Below are 24,513 nucleotides of genomic sequence, written 5' to 3'. Positions count from 1 at the left end.
TGCCCGATGGAAGAAATTTGCATTGGAAGTTCAATCTTCCTGGACAATTCCCATGTTGAGACTTCCACAGGATCCCAACACGCATCGTGGGTCATATGTCCAGCCTCCAATTATCTGGAGACTGGTTGATTTGGACAAGTCTACGAACTGCCCGATAAGAATGAAAAATTCTTGTAACAATTTTACAAATGCTACCTTGCAGAAAATAAATACTCTGCATGAATAAATCATGACATTTAATGATCCAATAACCATTCATATCCTTGGGTGATTTATAACCAGTCAACAAGTCTTGATTGAACTGCGTCAACAGATACACCAGCCATGAACATAACAGTCCAGTGCGTAAGCATTTGGTGATAAACCTCAGTGTGGATCAGGTCCCTATGTGCCAATCTTCCCCACATCCTGTGGCTAATGGAAGGGGAACCCAGCCACTGTGTACTCCAGGTGAGAATTGTTGTGAGAACAGGAGCTCTTGTCCACAATGTTCAGTGACTGGAATCCTCTGCATTAACACTAGGACTCAAGCAGGAGAATGAATGAAGGTTCATGATGTAGGAACGTTGATGCTCAATAATTCTATCATGCAACACCCTGCCCCAAATTGATGCCTTTGTTTGTAGTGGGCAGAGGAAACTTCAAACAAAGTTGTATCTGAATCCTGGCTGAGTTATTGACTGTTCTGGCGAACTCCCATGGGAGTTGGAGTGGTAGCATCCCAGAACAGCCGTGGATTTTCATTGTTTGCAAATTGTCCCATCTCACGAGTTGCCCAAGTTCAGGGGCTCATGTAGAATCAGGTTCCTTTCTGTATCTATCCCCTCTGTGTTGTTCCAAGAACGGACCCCAATCAGAAGCTGATGTGCAAGCGTAAGAAATTTTCTGTGAAAGGAAAAGCAAAATGTTTAATTACGCCTGTTGGGTTTTTAGCCAATGATTAACTTACAGCTAGAAAGAAAATCCCTGATTTTAATCAGATTCCCCCGCAGTTTGTTCCAACACATGATACCAAAAATTATTTAACCTGTATGTTATTCGCGGGTCCGGGCTGGAGAATCCCCGCGACTTCCGCTAATTACGCCACGCCGTCCCGACGGCGGGATGCGATTCTCCTCGGAGCGGAGAATCGGCACCATTGGCGCTGGCGTGGTCAATGTGGCGCCGGTCGGGGGCCACGCCTGCCGATTCTCAGCCATGCGGCCGCAACAAAAAACCCGAGTCCCACCAGCGCCGTTCTAATCTGCACTCAGCCGGCGGCACCTCGGTGTGGAAGGGTCCGGGGGTGGCCTGTGGGGTGTGGGGGGGCTCAACCCCGGGGAGGACCCTCCATTGTGGCCTGGCCCGCCATTGGAGCCCAGCAAATCTGCAGCTTGGCCTCTCGGGCTGGGGATCTCCTTTCTTCCGCGCCGGCCCCTGGAGCCCGACGCCATGTTTCGTCGGGTCCAGCGCGGGGAAAGGAGCCACTGTGCATGTGTGCGTTGGCGCCGGTGCCACTGCACATGCGCAGACCCCACGGCGCCCCGTTGATGCCGAGATCAGCAACTGGAGCGGCGTGGGTCACTCCTGTGCCGTGCAGGCCCCCTGTGTCCTATTTACGGCAAGACAGGATATTAAATATCATTTGTTGCTATTGAAGATGTGGTGAGAGATCACGAGAGATCGGCAGAATCTTGCATAAATTCTGGGGGCAAATTTAGATAACCTCAGAAATTGGGTGTTGGAGTGACCACATCCGTTCAACCTAATGGACAAACTTTGTGCTGCCTGCATCTATAGAATCCCTGCAGTGTTGAAGGAGGCCATTCAGCACATCAGGTCTGCACTGATTCACCAAACAGCACTCCCCCTCCCTATCCCCAGAACCCTGCGTATTGATCAGGGCCAATCTACCCAACCTGCACATCTTTGGACTGTGAAACCAGAGCACGCAAGGGAAACCCACGCAGACATGGGGGAGGACATATAAAATGCACACAAACAGTCACCCAGGGCCTGAATCGAACCCTGGTCCCTGTGAGGCAACGGTGCTAACCCCTGGTGCAACCGTACCATCCCTATCTACTGATGAAATTCTTCTGATACATGTTTAACATTCCTGCGCTGGCCTAGTGGTTAGCACAGCTGCCTCACGGCGCTGAGGTCCCAGGTTCGATCCCGGCTCTGGGTCACTGTCCGTGTGGAGTTTGCACATTCTCCCCGTGTCTGCGTGGGTTTCGCCCCCACAACCCAAAAATGTGCAGAGTAGGTGGATTGGTCACACTAAATTGCCCCTTAATTGGAAAAAAATAATTGGGTACTCTAAAATTTAAAAAAAAACATTCCTGCGCTAATGCCCTCGTCAAGGTGGGGCCCATGCCAGAAATGGGCAGAAGCAGCCTGGATAACATTTTGGTTCTCAACATTGAAACTAGGACCACTTCACAGCCCAATATTGTGTCCTCTTTTCTTTAACCTTTAAAAGATATCAAGATGTTTTCGTACCTGACACACGGTGGAGCCCTTAGCCTGGACAACTCTCCCAATGGCAACAATGAGGATCCACACAATGCTGAAGCTTATCATACACCAGCCAAGTGCTGTGGCCCAGGCAGGGTATTCAACAGATCCATACGTTGGTGGGGCTAATGTTGCTAATGACCAAATTAGGATTACCTGAATGAAATGAATGCACAAAGCAAGGTCAAATATAAAATGAGAGGTTATCTGCAGTGGTTATTTTTAGTTTAAATTATGAAAAAATCTAACATCTCCTTACCACCAGCAAACATGGGGAGACAACCACCCAACAGACTCTCCACCACAGCCAGAAGAGCCAGGTCCTTTCCCCAATCATCATCTCAATGTCCTTGATGAATCTGTTTACTCCTGTAACATCAAGAAAGCAAAGAGACACATATTTTTCCATCTTGAGCAATAACTATTTATATTTATGTAGGTTTTGACATAATGAAATGTTGCGAGGCACTTTATAGGAGCATTCGAAAACAAGGTATGACACCGAGTTACCGAAGTGTTAGATCAGATGAGCTTGGGCAAATAGATGGATTTTAAAAAGTCTCTTCAAGGAAGAATGCAAGGTGGAGAGTCTGAGAGATTTATGGAAAGAATTCAAGAGCTTGGGGGTGTTGAGAACTGGAGGCAGGGCTAACAATGGCTTTTAATTAGAATTGGGAGGAGTGCAGACATTGAGGTGCATTGTCGGACTGGAGATTACAGAGATAGAGAGGGGCAAGGTGTAGGAGGATTTGAAACCAAGGATGAGAATGTTAAAATCAAGGTGTTGCTTGACTGGGAGCCAATGAGATGAGCAAACATTGGGATGAGAGGGGAAAAAAGGGTTGATGCTATTTAAGACAAGGGCAGCAGAGCTTTAATTACGTCAAGTTTATGGTGAATAGATTGTGGGAGACCAACCAGGACTGTATTGCAATATTCAAGGAGGTAATGAAGACATTGTTTTTCTTTTAAATTTAGAGTACCCAATTATTTTTTTCTAATTATGGGGTAATTTAGCGTGGTCAATCCACCTACCCTGCACATCTTTGGGTTGTGGGGACGAAATGTGCAAACTCCACACGGACAGTAACCCATGTTAAGTAATGGGTTAAGAGACATTCCAATTAGTTGTCTCATTTATGTTAAGTATCCAATAATTGATACTGATATGGAAAGGGGCTTCAGGTGGCCTTTGGTCAGGTGATGTGATGGTAGAGTTTTGTGCAGCGTCTGGTCAAGTGAAATAAAGGTGTTGGTGAAAAGGAACAGAACCATTGACTCTTTATACAACAGCAGCTAAATGTCTAACAAATGGTAGCAGAGGATGGTTGCTGTACAAATGTGAAGGGTTGAAAGATACAACTTTTCCAGACCAAACCAAGGAGTGAGTGAGAATTTAAAAAAAGATATACGGCTGAACCTAGGATAAAGATGGCCAGATATGACTAACCCTCCCCCCTTATTTTCTGAAAGGGGATCATACAACCAATGGAGAAGTGCAGTAGTCATGTGGACTTAGGTAACTGCCTTGGGAAACAGAAAACAAGGTATGGCATTGGCTCTTTCTCTACCTTATGAAAGTAAAATGCGGAGCAAAGTATTTTCTGAGCTGGAATTGGAAGAGTTAGACTCAGAAGTAGGTCTACAGACTCTATTACTTTATATGGATAAGATTTATAAAAAGGATGACTTGTTAAGTGTGTATGAAGCATGGTCGCATTTTGATACATTCAGGAAAATAGAGGATTTCTCCATTGAAGACTATATAATGGAATTTGTCAGACTATATAAAAGGCTGCAGAAACACAACCTGGGATTTCCACAGTCTGTGTTGGCCTTTATATTACTTGACTGCGCTAGAGTGAGCAACATGAATCGGCTCCTGGTTTTGACAGGAGTTCAGTTTGTGGATAAGGATACCTTATTCGATCAGATGACAGAAGCTTTAAAAAAGTTTCTGGAGAAACATTCGATTCCGATGGCTCTGATGACCCAAATAGGTCAGCCTGCAATAAAGCAGAATATGGAAGATACACTACTAACAGGATGACCAAATGGTACAGCGACGAACAGGTTCCAAAACTATAGAAGGATATCGGGACCCGGTAATTATGAAGACAGAAACCCAGTTAGAACCTACAATAGGAAGATGAACCCCAGAAATGCACGGGGCATGATAAATCGATGTTTTTGATGTGACTCTCAATACCATTATGATTCCAACTGTCCAACACGTTATAATAGAGAGTTTGAAACGACACATGACATGGAAGAGTCAGAAGAGGAAAAAGATAGTGACCAGAAAGACGGCATTGTCCTATTAGCAAGCAGTTTTACACCGGCAATGAGGGTGTTGGTTTCAGAATCTTTCAATTGTGCTGTATTGGACAGTGGCTGCACATCTACTGTGTGTGGGATTGACTGGTTAAAATGTTACCTGGACTCCTTGAATGCTGAAAATCGTAACACGGTGAAGGAATTTGAAAGTTCCGCAAGTTTCAGGTTTGGGGATGATAATACTCTGAAGCCGCTGATAAGAGTAGTGATCCCTTGCAATATTGCCAGAGTGAATAATTTAATTAGCACGGATGTTGTATCAAGTGAGATACATTTGCTTCTCAGGAGACCGTCGATGAAGAAAGCACACATGAAGCTGGAAATGGAACAGGATAAGGCAACAGGTTTTGGAAAGACGGTGGACTTACAATTTACACAGTCGGGGAACTATTGTATTCCATTATTGACAAATAACATTTCAAGTAGAGTTGCTAAGTATGTGTTAATGGCAGTTGAAAATAGGACTTTAGCTGATAAAAAGCTTGTATTAAAGCTGCACAAGCAATTTGCACATCCGTCTCCTCGGAGACTGAAAAATGTATTAAAGGATGCAGGGGTAAGGGATGAAGACTATACTAAACTGATAGAACAGGTTAGTGATCGCTGTGAAGTTTGTAGGAAGTACAGAAGGACACTAGCACGACCAATAGTAACCCTACCTTTGACCAGGGATTTTAACAACATTGTGGCCATGGACCTTAAGATCTGGGATAAAGCCAATAATATATTTATTTGGCATTTTGTACATTTAGCAACCAGATTTAGTCAATCAACGATTCTACGAACTGAAGAAAAGAGAGTAATTCTGGATCAAATCATGGAAAAATGGATAGGGACAAGAATGGGCCCACCTGCAAAATTCCTTAGGGACAATGGGGGAGAATTTGCTCATGATGAGCTGAGGGTATGTGTGAAAACGTGAATCTCACAGTTATGAATACGGCTGCGGAAAGCCCATTTAGTAATGGTGTCAGTGAAAGAAACCATGCTCCGGAAAATTTTGGCAGACAGACCGAATTGCAAGCTACATTCAGCTTTAGCATGGGCGGTACATGCAAAAAATTCATTGCAGATGGTTGGGGGCTATAGACCCTATCAATTAGTATTTGGTAAAAATCCTAAAATTCCGTCCATTTTGAATGACCAGCCTCCAGCTTGGGAAGGGACTACAATTAGCTCTGCCTTTGCTGAGCATTTAAATGCATTACATAACAGCATAAAAGCTTGTTTTGAAGCAGAAATCTCTGAAAGAATTCTCAGAGCTTTAAGGCATAATGTACGGCTATCAAATACCGTTTTTCCGCAAGGAGACATAATATACTATAAGAGAGACAATTTTGATGAATGGAAAGGTCCAGTGAAGACCATAGGCATAGATGGCAGAATAATTATTTTGCAACACGGTAATCAAACTGTTAGGGTACATTCATCAAGGATAATGGATACAGAATACAAATTTTCAAATTTAGACAGAGCAGACAGACATGACGAGGAACCAGGGTCATCTGGTATGCACGTATTACAGAACTATGAGGACCAGTTAACTGATATAGACAGGGTTTCTGTAGAGGAACACAACACTTCTGATGATTTAGAACAGGCCATTTTTCTGAAAGGGCAACTGCCAAATGTTGATACAAAAGTGACATACTTGCCAGAAGGGTCTAGTCAATGGAAGGATACAACTGTTATTAGTAGAGCAGGGAAGGCCACTGGAAAGTATAAACATTGGTTGAATGTACAGCATTCAGGGGAGGGAGTCAAGACAATGGATTGGAAACACAAAGTTCAAAAATGGAGGGCACAGAAACGCAGTGCCAGTTCAGATAGTACATCAAATAGTGAACAGGTTTGCAGGAAAAGGTCGAGAACTATTGAAAGGACATCCCACAGCAGAAGGGAAAGATCAAGCAGAAGCAGTACAGAACGATATACCAGGCGGGAAAGGGGGCGTAGTTTATCAAGATCTCGGAATATGGGTAAGACTACCAATACTAATAGGAGGAGAAGCCCACATGCACCTGAGATTTTGGTGTCTTCCAATAAATTAGATGAAAAAGTTATCAAAGATGCCAAACAGCAAGAACTGCACAGTTGGAGTGAATTTGGGGTATACACGGAAGTACCGGACAGGGGACAAAGAGCTCTATCCCACAGTTGGATTTGCACAGAAATGGTTCTTCCGGATGAAACTTATAAGGCAAACGCCAGGCTTGTGGCAACGGGAATTGAAGAAAACTTAGATCATCAGGGTTTAAGGGTAGATCACCTACGGCAGGAAAGATTATTTTAAAGATCTTCTTGGCTCTATTAGCCACAAAGGCATGGGAATGCAAATCTATAGATATAAAAGCTGCCTTTTTGAAGGGGTATCGGTTCCAGAGAGACATTTTTCTCCATCCTCCTAAAGAGGCAGTTAACATAGGAGGGGTACTCTGGAAGTTGAACAAATGTGTATATGGATTAAATGATGCATCTAGAGTCTGGTATTTTTCGGTAAGGTCAGTTTTGTTAAAGTTAGGCTGTTGCCAGTTGAAAGCAGATGCAGCAATGTTTTACTGGCACTATAAAGGAAATCTTTCTGGCATCTTTATGATGCATGTTGATGATTTTTTGTGGGGTGGGACTAGTGATTTTGAAGCTATTGTAATCTCTGGTTTGAGGAAAGAATTCAGGGTTGGAAGTCAGGCTTCCGGTGCATTTAAATAGATTGGACTGGAAATCGGACAGACTAAGTTAGGGGCAACTTTACGTCAGCAATCTTATTTGGAAAGCATCAGCCCAATAGCAATTAGTCGTGGCCGGGTTTCACAAAAAGACGCAATGGTTTCAAAGTTGGAAAAAGAGCAACTGCGAAGTTTATTTGGGCAACTAGACCGGACGTGAGTTTTGATGTCTTACTTAGAGTTGAGTACAGAAATGAATGATCCCAAAGTGGAAGACATAATAAGAGCAAATAAAGCGTTGGTCAAGCTAAAAATACAGGAGCGTGTTTTGAGGTTCCCGGTTTTAGGTGACCTTAGGCACTTGAAACTCATAGTTTATAGTGATGCGTCCTGTGCAAATTTCTGTGATGGGCCTTCAAGCGCAGGAGGTTTTATAATTTTCCTATTGGGGAACAATGTTAAATGTTGTCCTCTTGTGTGGGAAACAAAGAAAATAAGGACAGTGGTCAAAAGTACTTTTCCTGCTGAGACATTGAGTCTTGTAGAGGCGGTGGATATGGCCTTTTATATAAGTCAGATATTGACAGAAAGTTTGGGATTAGAGGATTTCGGTAATATACCTATTGAATGTCACATTGACAATAAATCCCTGTGGGAAAATGTGCACTCGACAAAAAGTATCAATAAATAAAGGTAGACATCGCAAGTTTGAAGCAGATGTTGGACAGAGGGGCAATAGCAAAAATTAAATTGGTCGACAGTAGCTATCAATTGTCAGACTGTTTTACAAATTTTAGGCAGCATGGTAGCATTGTGGATAGCACAATCGCTTCACAGCTCCAGGGTCCCAGGTTCGATTCCAGCTTGGATCACTGTCTGTGCGGAGTCTGCACATCCTCCCCGTGTGTGCGTGGGTTTCCTCCGGGTGCTCCGGTTTCCTCCCACAGTCCAAAGATGTGCAGGTTAGGTGGATTGGCCATGATAAATTGCCCTTAGTGTCCAAATTTGCCCTTAGTGTTGCGTGGGGTTACTGGGTTATGGGGATAGGGTGGAGTTGTTGACCTTGGGTAGGGTGCTCTTTCCAAGAGCCGGTTCAGACTCGATGGGCTGAATGGCCTCCTTCTGCACTGTAAATTCTATGATTCTATGAAATGAAGGGGCTAGTTCACAGAAACCTTTGGATCTTGTTAATGAAGTGCGCCTGTTTCTGTGACTGTTTTTTTTCTTCCAAAAATGAAACAAAAGAAGGGAGGAAACTGTGCGTGTGTTTTTGAGTTTCTTGTAATTTTGTTTTCACCTAATTATTTTTTTCACCAAGGAAGGGGAGACTGTTAAGTAATGGGTTAAGAGACATTCCAATTAGTTGTCTCATTTTTGTTAAGTATCCAAGAATTGACACTGATATGTAAAGGGGCTTCAGGTGGCCTTTGTGCCAGGTGATGTGATGACAGAGTTTTGTGCAGAGTCTGTTAAAGTGAAATAAAGGTGTTGGTGAAAAGGAGCAGAACCTTTGACTCTTTATACAACAGCAGCTAAACATCTAACAACCCAGAGCCGGGTTCGAACCAGGATCCTCGGCAGTATGAGGCAGCAGTGCTATCCACTGCACCACCGTGCTGCCCAATAAAGGCATTGGTGACAGTTTTTTCAGCAGGTGGGTTGATAGTGGGGCGAGGTCGAGTAATATTACAGAGGGGACAAAGTCATCTGTGGAGACACTTGCGAGGCCAGACCTCATCTCAGTCTCGATTGTGACAGCAAGGTTGTGAACAAATTAGCTTATTCTGAAACTGTCCCCAGTGGGTGAGAAGGAATTCAGGGAATGGTGTTTGGAGTGGGGACTGAGGCTTCAATCTTTCCAATATTTAACTGAAGGAAATTTCTGCTCATCCAGTCCGAGATGTTGGATCAGTTTGGTTGCTTGCTATAAATTCTCATTCAGGGTGTCACTAATGAACAAGTTACAACAGAGAAGGGATCTCTCATGATTACAAACAGAATGAGTCAATTGTTCCCTGTCACCAGACTGATTTTTAAAAAAAAATTAGATCACCCAATAAAATTTTTCCAATTAAGGGGCAATTTAGCATGGCCAATCCACCTACTCTGCACATCTTTGGGTTGTGGGGGCTAAACCCATGCAAACACAGGGAGAAGGTGCAAACCCCACACAGACAGTGACCAAGAGCTGGGTTCGAACCTGGGACCTCGGCGCCATGAGGCAGCAATGCTAACCACTGCGCCACCATGCTGCCCTGTGGAAGTAAAATGTTTGTGAAAATCCTGAAGAACTTACTCTAGGAAAGGCTTGTTTTTCAGATCTGGCCCCGTCATCAGAATGGGGGAGCATCAATTCAGTCCTTGGGCTGAGGAACAGCAAATTGATCCAATGAGCTCATAATAAACATCATGAGTGCACTGAAGCTGAACCTATCCTGTTGTTCAATCTACCTTGATGGTCAGAAGAAATTGTTGACTGATTGAGTCAGGGTGGTTAACAGCTATACTGCCATTTCAGAATGAAGATCCTTAAAAAACAATCCCCATCAGCAATCAGCGGGGAGATAGCTGCAGGAAAATTGATCCCAACTACAATCAGCTATAATGTGACAGAATTCATGAGTCAAGTATGCGTGAGGCACTGCCTGTCTCGCATTGGCTCTCGAAACCAAATGGGGGAAAAACCTTTCACAATTAATGAGGGCATTGAATATGAAGAACTATCTGCAGTGACTCACCGAATTCTGCCGTGTTGATTTTTCTGAAGAAACTTGAAGATGTACACAAGTACTTTTTAATTTCATTATTTTATTTTGTTTCAGCACTTTTCATGTCTTACTTACCATAGATCCAGCTTAGGCCAACAAGTTCCAACAGAGCTGTTATAATGACTATCCATCCAGTGCAGAAATAATCCACTAAATTTAACCAGTAAATTCCAGCCTACAATTAAATGGAAATGTTATATGAGAAAACTTAACACTCAAAACAATAATTCTCCATCCTATAGTTTGGCTACTGTTTGGGGGCCTTTAGACCAGTGGAATGAATGTAGAAATTGTTATATATTAATTTTCATAGTTATGGCAGTAATGTTATTAAAAGTCTGGGCTAAGGTATACATTTTTACAATGATATTATTTAAGAACACAGATTAAGGTACTCAGTCTGTATGTGTATACTTCAACTGTAACTAAGAAGTCACAAAATGTGAGGTTATGATTGATTCTAACCATTTACTTGTTTACACATAGAGGGCTAATGGAACATTGTTATGATTGTTGAAAAATCCCTGAAGGGTAGATGATTTCTGAGGGGTTGCAATTAGTCCTCGCTGAGCAGGTCATGAGAGGAGCCATGTCTGTCTGTAGTTTTACAGTTTGCCATAGTTTGCCATAGGAATTGAGTGGCAAGATAGAAGCATTGTAAGTTGAACTACAGTTTTGACAAATGCTGCCAGACTGATCAGAAGTGTACTGGTTCTACTCTTGAAAGGGTCTCTCTGTATGCAAAGGTCGACACAAGTAAGCAAGTAATCTGTTTGTTAACTTTATTTATAAGTGGCATTTGAACTGTATTGGGTTGCTTATTGACGTGAGAAGCTGGTATAGCTAATAAGTTTAATTCTTTCCTTGTGTTTACAAACTGTTTAAATGATAACTGGAAAACTATTTTCTTTGATGTTAATGTAGTTAATTCTGTGTTTAAATTAAAGTTTGTTTTCACATAAAAAATATCTAGTGGCCAGAGTCATTGCTCATGGGGTGAAGTATCTTTTCCTCACAATTTTACAAATTGATTAAAAAAAATGTGTGGGGTTCTTGCCCAGTATCCTAACAAGTGTTGGGGGCTGGTCTACGAACAAAATTGGGGGCTTGTCTGGGATTAAAAAGTATAATCCTAGTTTGGTTAGGATTATTGAATTAAACAACAGCGTCTGTGAGAAACTGGTACATTCTTTCCAATGATGATACTCTTGTCAGTTTCAATAGTGAGTGACTGGTAAAATGGTTCTTTCAGTAGCTAAGTGTTTCCTGGTTGTGGGAGAGGACACTATGGTTGGTTTACAAAGACTGGTGCAAACAATGCTGGTGGTCAAGTTGCAGTTGGCCTTCCCCCCAGAGGTGGGGTAGGTGGAGATAATTCAAGAGACAGCTCAGCATTTAAATTTGGAAGAGGCACGGTCTGAGTCTTTCGAATGAGCTAAAATTCAAATACAAATAAAAAAATGTAGACATGCAGGAAAATGAGAGAGCTCATCAAAAGGAAATGTAAATGAGGAAATGTGATGTGGAAGTGGAAAGATTAGCAAAGGGATGAACATGAAAAGAAAAGAGGGGCAGGAGAAAAAGAAAAGGAGAAAGCGGCAATGACAGAGGAAAGAGACTATGAGAGACATTTACAACTTCAGAAAAATGAAATGAAATGAAAATCGCTTATTGTCACGAGTAAGCTTCAAATGAAGTTACTGTGAAAAGCCCCTGCAAAAGGAACTGCACAAAGATTATAAACTTAAAGGGTTGCAATTAAATGCAGATGCTGAGGAAAGTCTAGAGGAAGGAGTAACCGCCCCCCCCCCCCCCCCCCCCCCCCCCCCCACCCATAGTCAAAAGCATTGGAGGGATATGTTTAAGTATATCCAAGCACTGCCAAAGTTTGATGAGAAAGATGTAGAGGCTTTTGTTTAAATCTCATTTAGGAAAGTGACTAAACAATTGCATTGACCAAAAACCATGTGGGTATTGTTCATTCAAACAAAGTTAGTAGGTAGAGCTGGTGAAGTGTTCGAATCACTATCAGAGGAGGTATCTCAGGACTATGTTGAGGTGAGAAAATCCATACAAAGTGCATATGAACACGTTCCAGAAGCATACGGACAGGTGTTTAGAAATCTAAGGAAATAATCAGGTCAGATGTATATGAAACGTGAAAGAACCAAACAAAATAATTTTGATTGGTGGATAATAGCATTAAAAATAAACCACACCATATGAGGCTCTTAGGGAAACAAACATTTTGGAAGAATTTAAAGATTAACTTCCCACAGTGGTGAGAACACACGTGGAGGAGTGAAGGGTTAAAACTGCTAGACGGGCAGCAGAAATGGCAGATGATTTTAAATTAGTTCATAAATTAAAGTTTGGTTTTCAACATCAATTTCAATCAGTGAAGGATAGAAACTGGGAAAATGAGAAATGCACAGGTGGTCAAGGCAAATGAGACTGAGTTGGGCATATTAAGATTTCCCTCAGGTTAAAAAGGAAACTTATGAGGGTGGAAGAGAGATAGGAAAACTTACATGTTGTCATTGTAATAAAGTTGGACATACAAAGTCACAGTGTTAGTAGCATAAAAAAAGTACTCAGAAAACAAACTCTTCAAAACAGGATAAGTCAGTGGGGTTTATTAAAGTGACAAAAGAAACAATGGCTGCAGCTCAAGAGTGTATAGCCAGTTCAGAGGTTGATCAATAAGAAAGTGTCAGATCTTTTAAAATATTTTCTTTGTGAGGGTAAGGTTGGTTCATGTACAAGGTGGAGTAGGTAAGGAGTTTAATATCTTAAGGGGCACAGCAGCAAGTCAATCATCAATATTGAGAGAGAAGGAGATATGTAGATAGGAAGAAGTATTGGCATAAAAAGTGGTGACATGTGTGATTATTGGTGGAGTAGTATTCCACTATCATAGAATCAAAGATCCCTACACTGCAGAAGGTGGCCATTCGGCCCATTCAGCCTGAACCGACCCTTCGAAAGACCACCTAGGCCAATTCCCCTGACCTATTCCTACAATCCTACCCTAAGGACCAATTTAGCATGACCTAACCCGCATACCTTTGTACTGTGGGAGGAAACCGGAGCACCCGGAGGAAACCCACACAGACACGGAGAGTATATACAAACTTCACACAGACAGTTTCCTGAGGTCAGAATCAAATCCAGGTGCCTGGCACTGTGAGGCAGCAGTGCTAACCGCTGTGCCACCATTCCTCCTATGTGTAGGTTAGAGAGTCCAAGGAAAAGTGGTGGTACGAGTAATAGAGAAATTAGCTTTTTTAGGGGTACTGTTTCTCTTGGGCAATGATATAGCTGGATCACGGGTGGAAGTGATGCCTACTATGGTTGAAAATCCAGTAGAAAGTCAAATAACTGAAGTGTTACAAGAAACATATCCTGGGATGTTTCTAGATTGTGTGGTAACAAGATCACAAAGCCACAGGTTGAGTGGGACAGGAGGAGGAGAAATCATTGAGTAAAGATAGGGAGGTCAGGGTTCTGTTAGTAGAAACAACGTTTCACCAGATGGTTGATAAAGAAGAAGAGTAAATGGAGGATAAAACGGGTACCTTTAGTTCAGGAAAATTAGTAGAATTACAAGAGGGATGCAGAGATAATGCAGTTGCATCAGAAAGCATAGGGGTAGAATCTGAGTGTAAACCAGAGTGTTATTAATGTATTAATCAGGTTGTGGAGGCTATTACATAATCAGGCAGATGAGAAATGGGCAGAAGTTCATCAAGTGGTATTACCAGATTATAAAAAGGTTTGTGGGTAGCACATGAGATTCCAAAAGGTGGGCATTTAGGAGTAAGGAAAATTAACCCAAGTATGTAGTTGAATTTTGCCACACATTTCACATATGTCAGGTAATAGGAAAATCTCAAGCAGTAATCAAACCTTAATATCCATTCCATTTCATACGTTTTACTGAGGTACTAATTGATTGCGTGGAACCACTTCCCAAGATTATCATAGGATTTACAGTGCAGAAGGAGGCTATTCGGCCCATTGAGTCTGCACTGACTCTTGGAACGAGCACCCTACCAAAGGTCAACACCTCCACCCTATCCCTATTACCCAGTAACCCCACCCAACACTGAGGGCAATTTTGGACACTAAGGGCAATTTATCATGGCCAATCCACCTAACCTGCACATCTTTGGACTGTGTGAGGAAACCGGAGGACCCGGAGGAAACCCACACACACACGGGGAGGATGTGCAGACTCCGCACAGACAGTGACCCAAGCCGGAATCGAACCTGGGACCCTGGGGCTGTGAATCATTTGTGCTAACCACGATTCTACCGTGCTGCCCCGTGATGAAAAGTGGGAATCAGTATTTGTTGACTATAATGGATGTATCTGCTAGATTTTAGGAGTCCATTCCATTAAGAAATGTTACAGCTAAGAGGGTTGTAGAGGAGTTAACTAAGTTTTTTTTGTACCAGACATGGACTGCAAAAAGGAATCCAATCAGATCAGGGATCCAATTTTATATTGAAGTTATTCCGGGAAATTATGCATAGAAGCTACTACTTCTAGGGCCACTTCCTTAAGCCTCTCAAATGGAGATTATCAGGTCCTGGAGATTTATCCACCTTCAATCCCATTAATTTCCTCAAAACCATTTCTCTACGAATACTGATTTACTTCAAGTCATGATTTAACTCAAGTATGTATCATTCAGAATCAAAAGGAGTGTTAGAAAGGTGGTATTAAACTTTAAGGACAAAGATATTATATTTGTGGCTATTTGCAATTAAGGATGCACCTAATGAATCAACTACATTCCATCCATTCATATTGATTTTTGGTCATGAGTTAAAAGGACCACTTAAATTGATTAAGGAGAAATTGGTGAGTCTGTTCTGAGGCTACCTTGTTGGACTATATGTCAAACTTTAGGGAGAGATTAAATAGGGCTGGTGAGTTGACCAGAAAGTATTTAAAATTGTCACAGCACGTGATGAAAAAAGGGCGAGTAAGAAATCAAAGATTTGTCCTCTTGTTAGTGGGGAGAAAGTATTTGTACTATTACCAAAGGTAGGTGAACCATTAAAAGCAAGATTTAGTGGGCCTTATCAAATTGATAGGAAATTGGGTGAGATGAATTTTTTGTTAAGAGCACCAGTTAAAAAATTGTTTGGGGTTCTTGTCCGGTAATCTAACAAATGTTTTGATGTGGTCTTGTATCACAACAGTATTCCCACAAGTGTCCTCTTCCCCTTGTTATTTCTTATTTCCACCTATTCTACATCTGGATTCTACACATGTACTGTAACAGTTCTGTATACCCCTTCAATGGCAGAGTATCCTTTTTAAAATTAGAGGACTAAAATTGCTTGGAGCATTCCAGATGTGATCTCACTCAGGCCAAGGACCTCTGTGGATTTATACTCAATGCTCCTGGGTATGCATCACGCCACCAGTTTCCTGTTTTAACTGTGAGGGGAAATTGTGCTCACGGTATTGATGATGAATCTGTGAAAGCACCCAAGATCTTTCTCTTTCCCAACACATCAACCACATTCTCATTGAACTCATCCTCCACGTCAACCTTCCCTCTGCATGAATCTCGCAACATGGTATTTGCTGGTATTAAATTGTGCGAGGATGCAGTGAAAAGTAGGGAAATGATACAAAGCCGATGCTCCTTTGGAGAGCTGGTGCAGACACAATGTGCCGAATGGCCCCCTTCTGACACTGTAACAATTCTGTGATCGCTTCTGCCATTTCTGGCCCATTCAAATTATGCTATCTGGCTGTCATGGTTATATGTAGCAGCAAGTTTCAAGGCTACTACATAATTATAAGTGATTCCATCCATCTTTATTCAACATTTGAAGGTTACGCTAGCATCCAACTACTGCACTATGGCTGTTTCTTTAATAGTGCCAAGGTTTCAGCCCTCATTATTCATTGAGGGAATTAAGTCATGATGTGTGTTGAAGATATCTGCTGTAAAATTACTTTTAAGAGTTTGAAGTCATGCCCCCTAGTTCCACAGTTTAATGATTTTTTTAATTCCTTGAGCAACCTCAATAAGTTGACTACTCAGATGCACCATCTCCTGACTGAAGAGCCCGTTTTTCTTCTGCACCTTTCCTCATACTCAAAGCCATGACACTGAGGATTAGCTTTACGGCTCTCCTCATCACATCCACTGGCATTTGAATGTGTATTTCCCTTCACTGGAAGAACTGGATTCATTTTACCAAGTCCGGTCTCTTCAAGAGGGAGGAAGGATTCCCATTGGTAAACGGATTGAGAATCAGAGGACACCAGCTTAAGGTGACTTTTAAAAGAAGGCATGATGAAATGAAGGAAAAATGATTAAGAAGGGGAAAATACAACATGAAAGTAAGTGAGCGGGGAACATAAAAACTGACTGTAAAAGTTTCTATAGGTATGTAAACAGAAAAAGGGAAATAAAACTACTATATGGCCTCTTACAGTCAGAAACGGGGGAATTCAAAGCGGGGAACAAAGAAATGGCTGAGGAACTAAATTTGTACTTTGCTTCTGTCTTAATAAAGGAAGTCATGAATAGTGTACCGGACGTTCTGAGAAACAGAAGTTTCAGTGAGGAGTTGACGGAAATCAGTATTAGTAGAGAAATGGTTTTGGGGAAATTAATGGGATTGAAGGTGGATAAATCTCCAGAACCTGATAATCTCCATTTCAGAGTGTTTAAGGAAGTTGCCCTAGAAGTAGTAGATCCATTGATGGTAATTTTCACGAATTCTTTGGACTCTGGAATGGTTCCGACAGATTGGAGGAAAGCGAATGTAACCCCGCTATTTAAAAAGTTAGGTAGAGAGAAAACAGGGAACCGTAGACCAGTGAGCCTAACATAGTGAAGCTGCGAGAGCCCTTTATCAAGGATTTCATAGCACAGCATTTGGAAAGCAATGGTATAATCAGACAAAGTCAGTATGGTTTTACGAAAGGGAAATCATGCTTGACAAATCTACGGCAATTCTTTGAAGGTGTAAATTTTAGCGTTGACCAGGGGAGACCCGGTGGATGTGGTTTACTTAGACTTTCAAGAGGCTTTCGACAAGGTGTCATATAGCAGATTGCTATGTAAAGTTAAAATGAATGGAATTGTGGGTAGTGTCTTAAGACTGATAGAAAGCTGGTTAGCAGAACAAGAAGTAAAAAGTTAGAATAAATGACTGTTTTATGATTGGCAGGCAGTGACTAGTGGGGTATGGCAGTGATCTGTGCTAGGTTCCTGATATAAACCTACTTTATTATAGGTAATAAAGGTTTAAGGGAAGAAATGATTTAGTGACATTATACTATTAAAAATTATATATTAAGCCATGACAACAGAGAATGTTGAGAGCATGGGAAAAGATCTGATAAGGAAGTCATTATTCAAACTGACTATCCACGTTGCAGTATAGACTCGCTGTTATCATTACTGGGCAAACATCCCAGTTCTGGAAAATATGGTGGGAAACAGGTGGTCTGTTCTCACCACATTATGGAAACATATAGAAATTCTCTCATGCCACATTATCTCTTGAAACTTGATAGACAGACATTTTGGTCAATTAGATGAATTATAATTATTTTAACACAATCACAGTCAGAAAGGGGACAGAATCTAAACAAGATTATGATTTCCTTATGAGACCAAGAGAGAATCTTTTTTGCTCTCTCCAAAATCATCTCTCTCTCTCCCTGAATTCATCTTTAATCTAATCTCTAAAACCTAGTCCTGCTTTGCTTTGCAAACTGCTATTTCCTTTCGTTTCATTTTTGCACTGTGCATTTTGATCTGAAGAAATTACCACAAACTGAATTGTATATTGAATTCAACTCAACCACCTGTATTTGCATTGGACAAACAACTTTCGAGATTCAATATTCGCATAAAATTTGACTTGGTCAGTAGACTTTGAAACAGACATAAATAAAGCAACATGTGACTTCACCCAAGAAGCTCAGTCTCAAGTTCTGTAAGATTAATATATAGTGCAGCGACATATAAATATATTAACAAAGTACAGATCCATCATACCCCAACTGTTCACATTACATATTAATGATTTTGAGGAGGGAACTAAATGTTCTACCTCTAAATTTGCAGATGATACAAAGTTGGGTGGGAGGGTGAGCTGTGAGGATGATGCAGAGATGCTTCAGCAGGATTTGGACAGTCTGATTGAGCGGGCATATGCATGGAAGATGTAGTTTAATGTGGATAAGTGTGAGGTTATCCGCTTCAGGAGCAAAAAAAGGAAGACAACTTATTATTTGAATGGGTGTAGATTGAGAAAGGTGGATATTCAGCGAGACCTTGGCGTCCTCATGCATCAGTCTCTGAAAGTACGCGTGCAGGTACAGCAGGCAGTAGAGAAGGCAAATGGTATTTTGGCCTTCAAAGTGAGACGATTTGTGTATAAGAATAGAGAATTTTGTGCAGTTTTGGTGAACTTATCTGAGGAGGGATGTTCTTGCTATGGAGGGAGTGCAGCGAAAGCTTACCAGGCTGATTCCATTGATTTTATTGGTTCAAGTGCTCCTTAATTCCATCAAATTTTCAAGTCCTGTATCTAACAATTGGTCTTGTTGCTGATAATGTTATAATTTAACTTTTGGAGGGTGCTTTCCTCAAGAGTGCTCTGTTTCCATGTCCTGTACCGATCCTGTCCCTACTTGGAACTAATTGTCCTCTTCCCATGCTGCCCTGCAGGTGCATTGCATTCTCTGAGAGTGGCAATTGTCCACATTAAAAACGCCTAACCAAATTAGTTCATTTTGTAAATGTCTATCTCTCGCAGAATTGACTTAATTTACCTCCCAGTTGTCCCTGACATTTGAGCTGCACCTCCCACCTTGTCTTTTCTGAACACTGCATGTTGCCTGGCTCTTCTTTGGCACTGGTATGATAGTCATTTTCTTGAAGCAGGTGGTATTAGGAGTGGAGTAGGGAGAGGTTAACGTTTCCTGTGAACATGCCCGCCAGTTGGTCCATGCAGGATCTGAGTGCACAATCAGGGACTCGGTCAGGATCAATTGCTTTCTGTGAGTTCATTTTCGCCAAGGCCAATCTAACTTCTAAGACTGTGACGGTAGGTACCGGTGTGTGTGAGGCTATTGCGGCAGGTGACATTTGTTCGTTGAGCATAGCAGCAGCCAATCCACAGCCAATGTAGGGAAGAACCAACCTGTGATTGGACGGGCATGACGCAGTCATTTCAGAGGTAAGTTTGAATTGTTGCATGCAGCCTGCAGAGCTCTCAGAATGATTGGTAAATACAGAAGGGGTATGTCGCATCAAATGCAGTTGGCTGGGGGAGGGTGTTTGCACCAGACTTTTGATGGGGGCAGGGGGAGGGGTGGTGGGAGCGGGGACAAGGGTCGAGGATGCAGATTGGGGGCGGGGATCAGGGTGGAGCAGCGGTATGTCCGTGTTTGGGAGTGAGACTGAGTGTATGTATGGGAGTGAGAGAGAGTGTGTGTGTCTGTGTGTGAGTGAGGGAATGGGTGTGGGAGCGAGAGGGTGAATTTGTGAATGAGAGTGCGTGGCTGAGTGAGAGAGCGAGGGTCTCTGTGAGTGAGAATATGTGTGTGAGAGAGAGAGTGAGTGTGCTTGCATTTGAGAGAGATCGTGCACTCAGATCCTGCATGGACCAACTGGCACATGTGTTCGAAGAAACATTAACCTCTCCCTACTCCACTCCTAGTACCACCTGCTTCAGGAAAACGACTATCATGTGAGACAGTGAGTGTATGTCTTAGTGACAGAGTGAGCGGGTGTGTGAATGAGAGAACAAGCATGTGTGTGAGTGAGAGAGAATGTGTGTCTGAGTGAGAGACAGTGTGTGTGTGAGAGAGAGTATGTGTATGCGAGAGAGTGAGTGTGACTATGTGTGTGTGTGAGAGAGTGAGTGAATGCATGTGTGTGAGTGAGAGGGTTAGCGTGTGGGTAAGTGACGATGTGTGTGAGAGAGAGTTGTGTGTTTGTGTGTCTGAGTGAGTGTGTGTGTCTAAGTGAGAGAATGTGTGTGTGTGTGTGTGTATGTCTGCGTGAAAGAGTGAGTGTGTCTGTGTGAGAGAATGATCATGTGAGTGAACTAGAGAGTGAGAGCCATGATGTGGAGATGTCGTCGCTGGGATGGGCACAATAAGAAGTCTTACTACACCACGTTAAAGTCCAACAGGATTGATTCGAATTGCTAGCTTTCGGAGCACAGCTCCTTCCTCAGGTGAGTGTTTGCGCTCTGAAAGCTAGATTCCAATTAAACCTGTTGGACTTTAACCTTGTGTTGTAAGACTTCTTAGAGAGTGAGAATGAGAGAGTGAATGCTTCGGAGCCAGTGTCTCCCTTACTCCCGGTCTCAGGATTCTCATTCACTATCACTAGACACACCAAACCATCTGCACACGCACCTATTCACAGTGGGTGAAGTCGAGTAAGTGATCTGCTCCTTGAGTGAGAAAAAAGTGCTAACGTGCCCCCACCAGCCCCAGCGAAAAGACTGGACAAGACTGATCGATAGCAACAGCAGATGGCAATGAGTCAGTTCATCACATAACATCACTGCACAATATTAAACAAATGGGAAAACAACAGGGACGATACACCCGTTCCTTCTTTATTATTTCACTCTGTGAAATTTATCACCTTTTATGGTCAGAAGAAGCACTACATGTGGAAACATAGCAAACCATTGAAGGACAACATACCTGTGTGACATATGCAAGGCCAAGGATATAAAGTAACAAACAAACACCAGTTGTCAGATAAAAGTGTTTTGAGCGTAGAAACTTGGGGAACTGGTCTACGAGGATGGTTATGATTGTTCCTGAGGAAAAAGGATGTTGAATGAGATTAGTAATGTATAAATACTTTAAAACAGTCCTGGGGAAACCCACCATGAGAGAGACCAAATCTTTTCAGACCAGACAAAAAGACTCATTCTTCTGGCCATGTGTCCGCTCATGCATGTTACCCATTCAGTGCCTGTTACGCTGCTGTGTGAGAAATGTTTAGGGATGTATCGAAGACTATCTACTCCTTTTTCTCAAATGCTTGGAACAGCAGGTCCTGAGTGCAGCAGGGGAATATGAGGGAGGGTATTTTGGGTTTAAGAACAGCGAAAGAACAGCTAGACACAAACGCACTTCAATAAATGTCTGACAAAATTGTATTCCAGACTCTTCCACAAGTTGAGGTGACATTTCCCGAATGTTACTTTAATGCAGCTAATAACCCACTGAAGTCAAACATATTGATGTTGCATTAAAGCAGTGAGCAAACAATTGCTCCAAAGAGATAATATACATTTGCCCACGAACAGGAACAAATGTAATTTCTGATCTTACGTTCTGAACATCATGGCCTGTAACTTCCTCGAAGTGGCAATCAGTATCAATCAGTATTCCTCTGCAGCGACCTACCTTAACTGGAATTCCATGGCCCCGTCTCACCCGATCTTCCTGACTCAGGCCGGGTGAGGTAGGACCAGCGAAACGTCGCCCCCGGCTGCAGCAGCGAGGTGTCAAAGGAGCGCAGCCAAGGAAGACATGCGCTCATTTTACGGCAGGAGCCGCCGTAAAGCAGGTGAGTTTAAATGTCTGATCGAAAGGGAGAAGGTTTGTTTCTAAGGTATGTGAATGGGATGTGAGGGTGAGAATTCAGATGTCGATGGGGGTGGGGGGGGTGTCAGGTTGGGTTGTAGTGTGAACGGGGGGGGGGTAGTTTGGTGTTGGGCCAGGCTAGAGGCATGTCAGGCCGGGAAGTTGGGGGGGGGGATCCTCTGGTGGGGCGGGTGGGGGTCCCATGTGGGGGGTGTCCCATGTGGATGTTTGAAATAATTATTGTGGAGTTAGAGGTGTTTTTTTTCCTTCAAAGTCTTTCAGTGTAACTATGAGTGTATAACTGGCTGAACCACCCAAAGGTAGTGATTCAAATCCCTTTGTCAGATGGTTCCCAGCACAGCACAAGAGTCCAGTGTAAGTTGCACTTCTGGACAATTTACGGGTTAACCCTTACCGAAGAACTTCCGAGAAGGATTCTCCAGCATATCATTGGCGTAACCCCCAACAACAACACCGAGGAGTCAGGAAGTTACGGGCCCTTATTTTCAACAACTTCCAATCATATAAGTAGACAGATATTTTTGAAATGAAGAAATGTCAATCTTACCTGAATTTGCAAACACAGTGTCAAATCCCAGAGTGATCAACATGAAGAAAAATAAAATGGACCATAAAGGTGCCCACGGCAACTGTGCAAGGGCCTCTGGGTAGGCAATGAAAACCAAACCGAAACCTAGGTGGCAGAAATAAATGAAATATTAAAATTAATGCTGCTAAAAGAAAAACACTGTCAATCAATAATGTTTATTTAGAAGGTATTAATTCATTCAGAATCCATGGCCGGGATTCTCCGGCCCTGCGCTGGGTCGGAGAATCCCCGGGGGACTCGAGAATTGCACCCTGCCGCCCGACGCCTGCTTCCCGAGTCTCTCCCGCTGATTATCGGGCGCCCACAGGATTACCGCCGTGCCGGTCGGGGGCCATTGAAAGCGCCCCCCGCCCCCGACGGTTCTCCGCACCCCAACGGGTTGAGTTTGGCTGAGTCCCGCCGGTGTGGGTTACTCAGGTCACACACGGCGGGACCTGGAAACTACGTCTGCGGGGCTGTCCCGGAGGGAGGGGAGGGAGGGAGGGGGGGGGGGGATCCGACCCCGGGGGGAACGGGGGGAGGGAGGGGGGGGAACGGTGGCCTGGCCCGTGAGCAGGCTGGTTCCGTGGGGGCCTATGTTCTGCCGTGCCAGGCCCCGTGCCAGGCGCGGGGAAGGGAACCACCGCACATGCACGGAATCACGCCCGCCATTCCGCGCATGCGCAAACTCGTGCCGGCCATTCTGCGCCGGCTGGAGCTGCGGGGACCACTCGGGCGCCGACCGAGCCCCCTGGGAAGGGGAGCATTCCCCATTATCGGGGACCGTTGACGCTGGAGTGGTTGGCACCGCTTTTCACGTCAGCGTGGGGACATAGCCCCATTATTGGAGAATCCCACCCACATGTGTCAAAACTTGCTAAATGGATCATCATTTTGTAGTTGCAATAACATAGGCTGCAATCGAACAGAAACGTTTTTATTGAGTGTTTTTGTGGTGCATTTTGCTCGGAGCTTCCTGAACGCTCTGTCAGTCAGTACCCTACCCCTATCTAACCACACAGTCACTTTTCTGGGCCCTGGGAAGATTCTCCCCGCTCAAGCCCACCACTAAGAGCATGATTTAACAGGAATGTTCCTAAGTGTGGCAGTGAGCGGGGACTGCCGCGAGCTTTCCGACCGGTATCAAACATTAATTGGACCACTTAACGAGGCCCTATGGGCTTCACGCCGCAAATTATGGTCCCGCCGTCTGATTCACCGGCACCGCACCCGCTAGTTCCTCACCAACATGGTGGAGCAGCACTTAAATCGATCCTGCAGAGCAAACCTCACACAGCTCACAGCCATGACACCGAGGAAACCAGCTCCACGATTCGGGGAAGCTGACCAGGCCAGATTGTTGAGTGCAGATGGGATGTCCTATCAGAGGGCCTGGAGGGTCAGCCACAGGGTAGCTGGAGTAGCCTGGGAGGAGGTGGCAGCCGTCGTCAGCTCGGGAAGTGTCACCTGGAGGGCCGGCAGGCCAGTGCCGTAAGAAGCTAAATGACCTCCACTGGGCCACTGGAGGTTGGCCGCTGGCACCAGCCCCACCCGCCAATCAACACCCCCCCCCCCCCACCCCACTACCCCCTGCCAGCATGCACCTGGCACCGCCCCGCCTCGCACCACCATACCATACCCTGGCACACCCACGTCCAGGAGAACTGCCCAAGCTGGCCCCCTCCCCTGCAAACCTCCACCCCCCTCCATCCGCGATGAACAAAGAGTGTGGCTCACATTGTGCCCCTACAGGAGAAGGTAACCGACAACAGATGGAAGAGGGCCCAGACGGGCAGCGGAGAGCCGGACATCAGCGTCCTCACCTCCTGCAAGAAACGGGTCCTGGAGTTTGCAGGGTGGCAGAGGACAGAGCGGTCATGGAAGTAGAGGTTGGTGAATGGCGCAGAGATGAGGATCCGCCGCGCCCCCCACCCCTTGCCCCCAGAAGACCTAGAACACATGGGTTGTTAATGTTATGCAGACTGACTCATCCCTCCCACTGACCACATGTCCATTATCCCGCAGGATCTCCATCCGGCGGTG

The 24,513-nt window shown here is 43.8% G+C and overlaps 1 protein-coding gene across 2 annotated transcripts in view; it reads right to left on the bottom strand.

Moving 5' to 3' along the window:
• Window positions 1–218: 218 nt before the first annotated feature.
• Window positions 219–24,513, bottom strand: part of LOC119951665 (sodium- and chloride-dependent neutral and basic amino acid transporter B(0+)-like) — a 65,954-nt gene continuing 41,659 nt past the window's right edge. For both annotated transcript variants that reach the window (XM_038774856.1, XM_038774858.1), the window contains exons 9-14: window positions 22,450–22,575; window positions 20,988–21,106; window positions 10,346–10,445; window positions 2,759–2,868; window positions 2,485–2,655; window positions 219–885 (exon numbers count right to left, since the gene is read on the bottom strand). In XM_038774856.1, coding sequence (XP_038630784.1) covers window positions 790–885; window positions 2,485–2,655; window positions 2,759–2,868; window positions 10,346–10,445; window positions 20,988–21,106; window positions 22,450–22,575 — 722 coding nt within the window. In that variant the 3' untranslated portion in view covers window positions 219–789. The remainder of the gene's footprint in view (window positions 886–2,484; window positions 2,656–2,758; window positions 2,869–10,345; window positions 10,446–20,987; window positions 21,107–22,449; window positions 22,576–24,513) is intronic.

Source organism: Scyliorhinus canicula, chromosome 17, assembly GCF_902713615.1.
Source record: "Scyliorhinus canicula chromosome 17, sScyCan1.1, whole genome shotgun sequence".
Lineage (NCBI taxonomy): Eukaryota > Metazoa > Chordata > Chondrichthyes > Carcharhiniformes > Scyliorhinidae > Scyliorhinus > Scyliorhinus canicula.
Note: the sequence above shows the minus strand (reverse complement) of the source record. Positions and strands in the feature narration are given on the sequence as shown.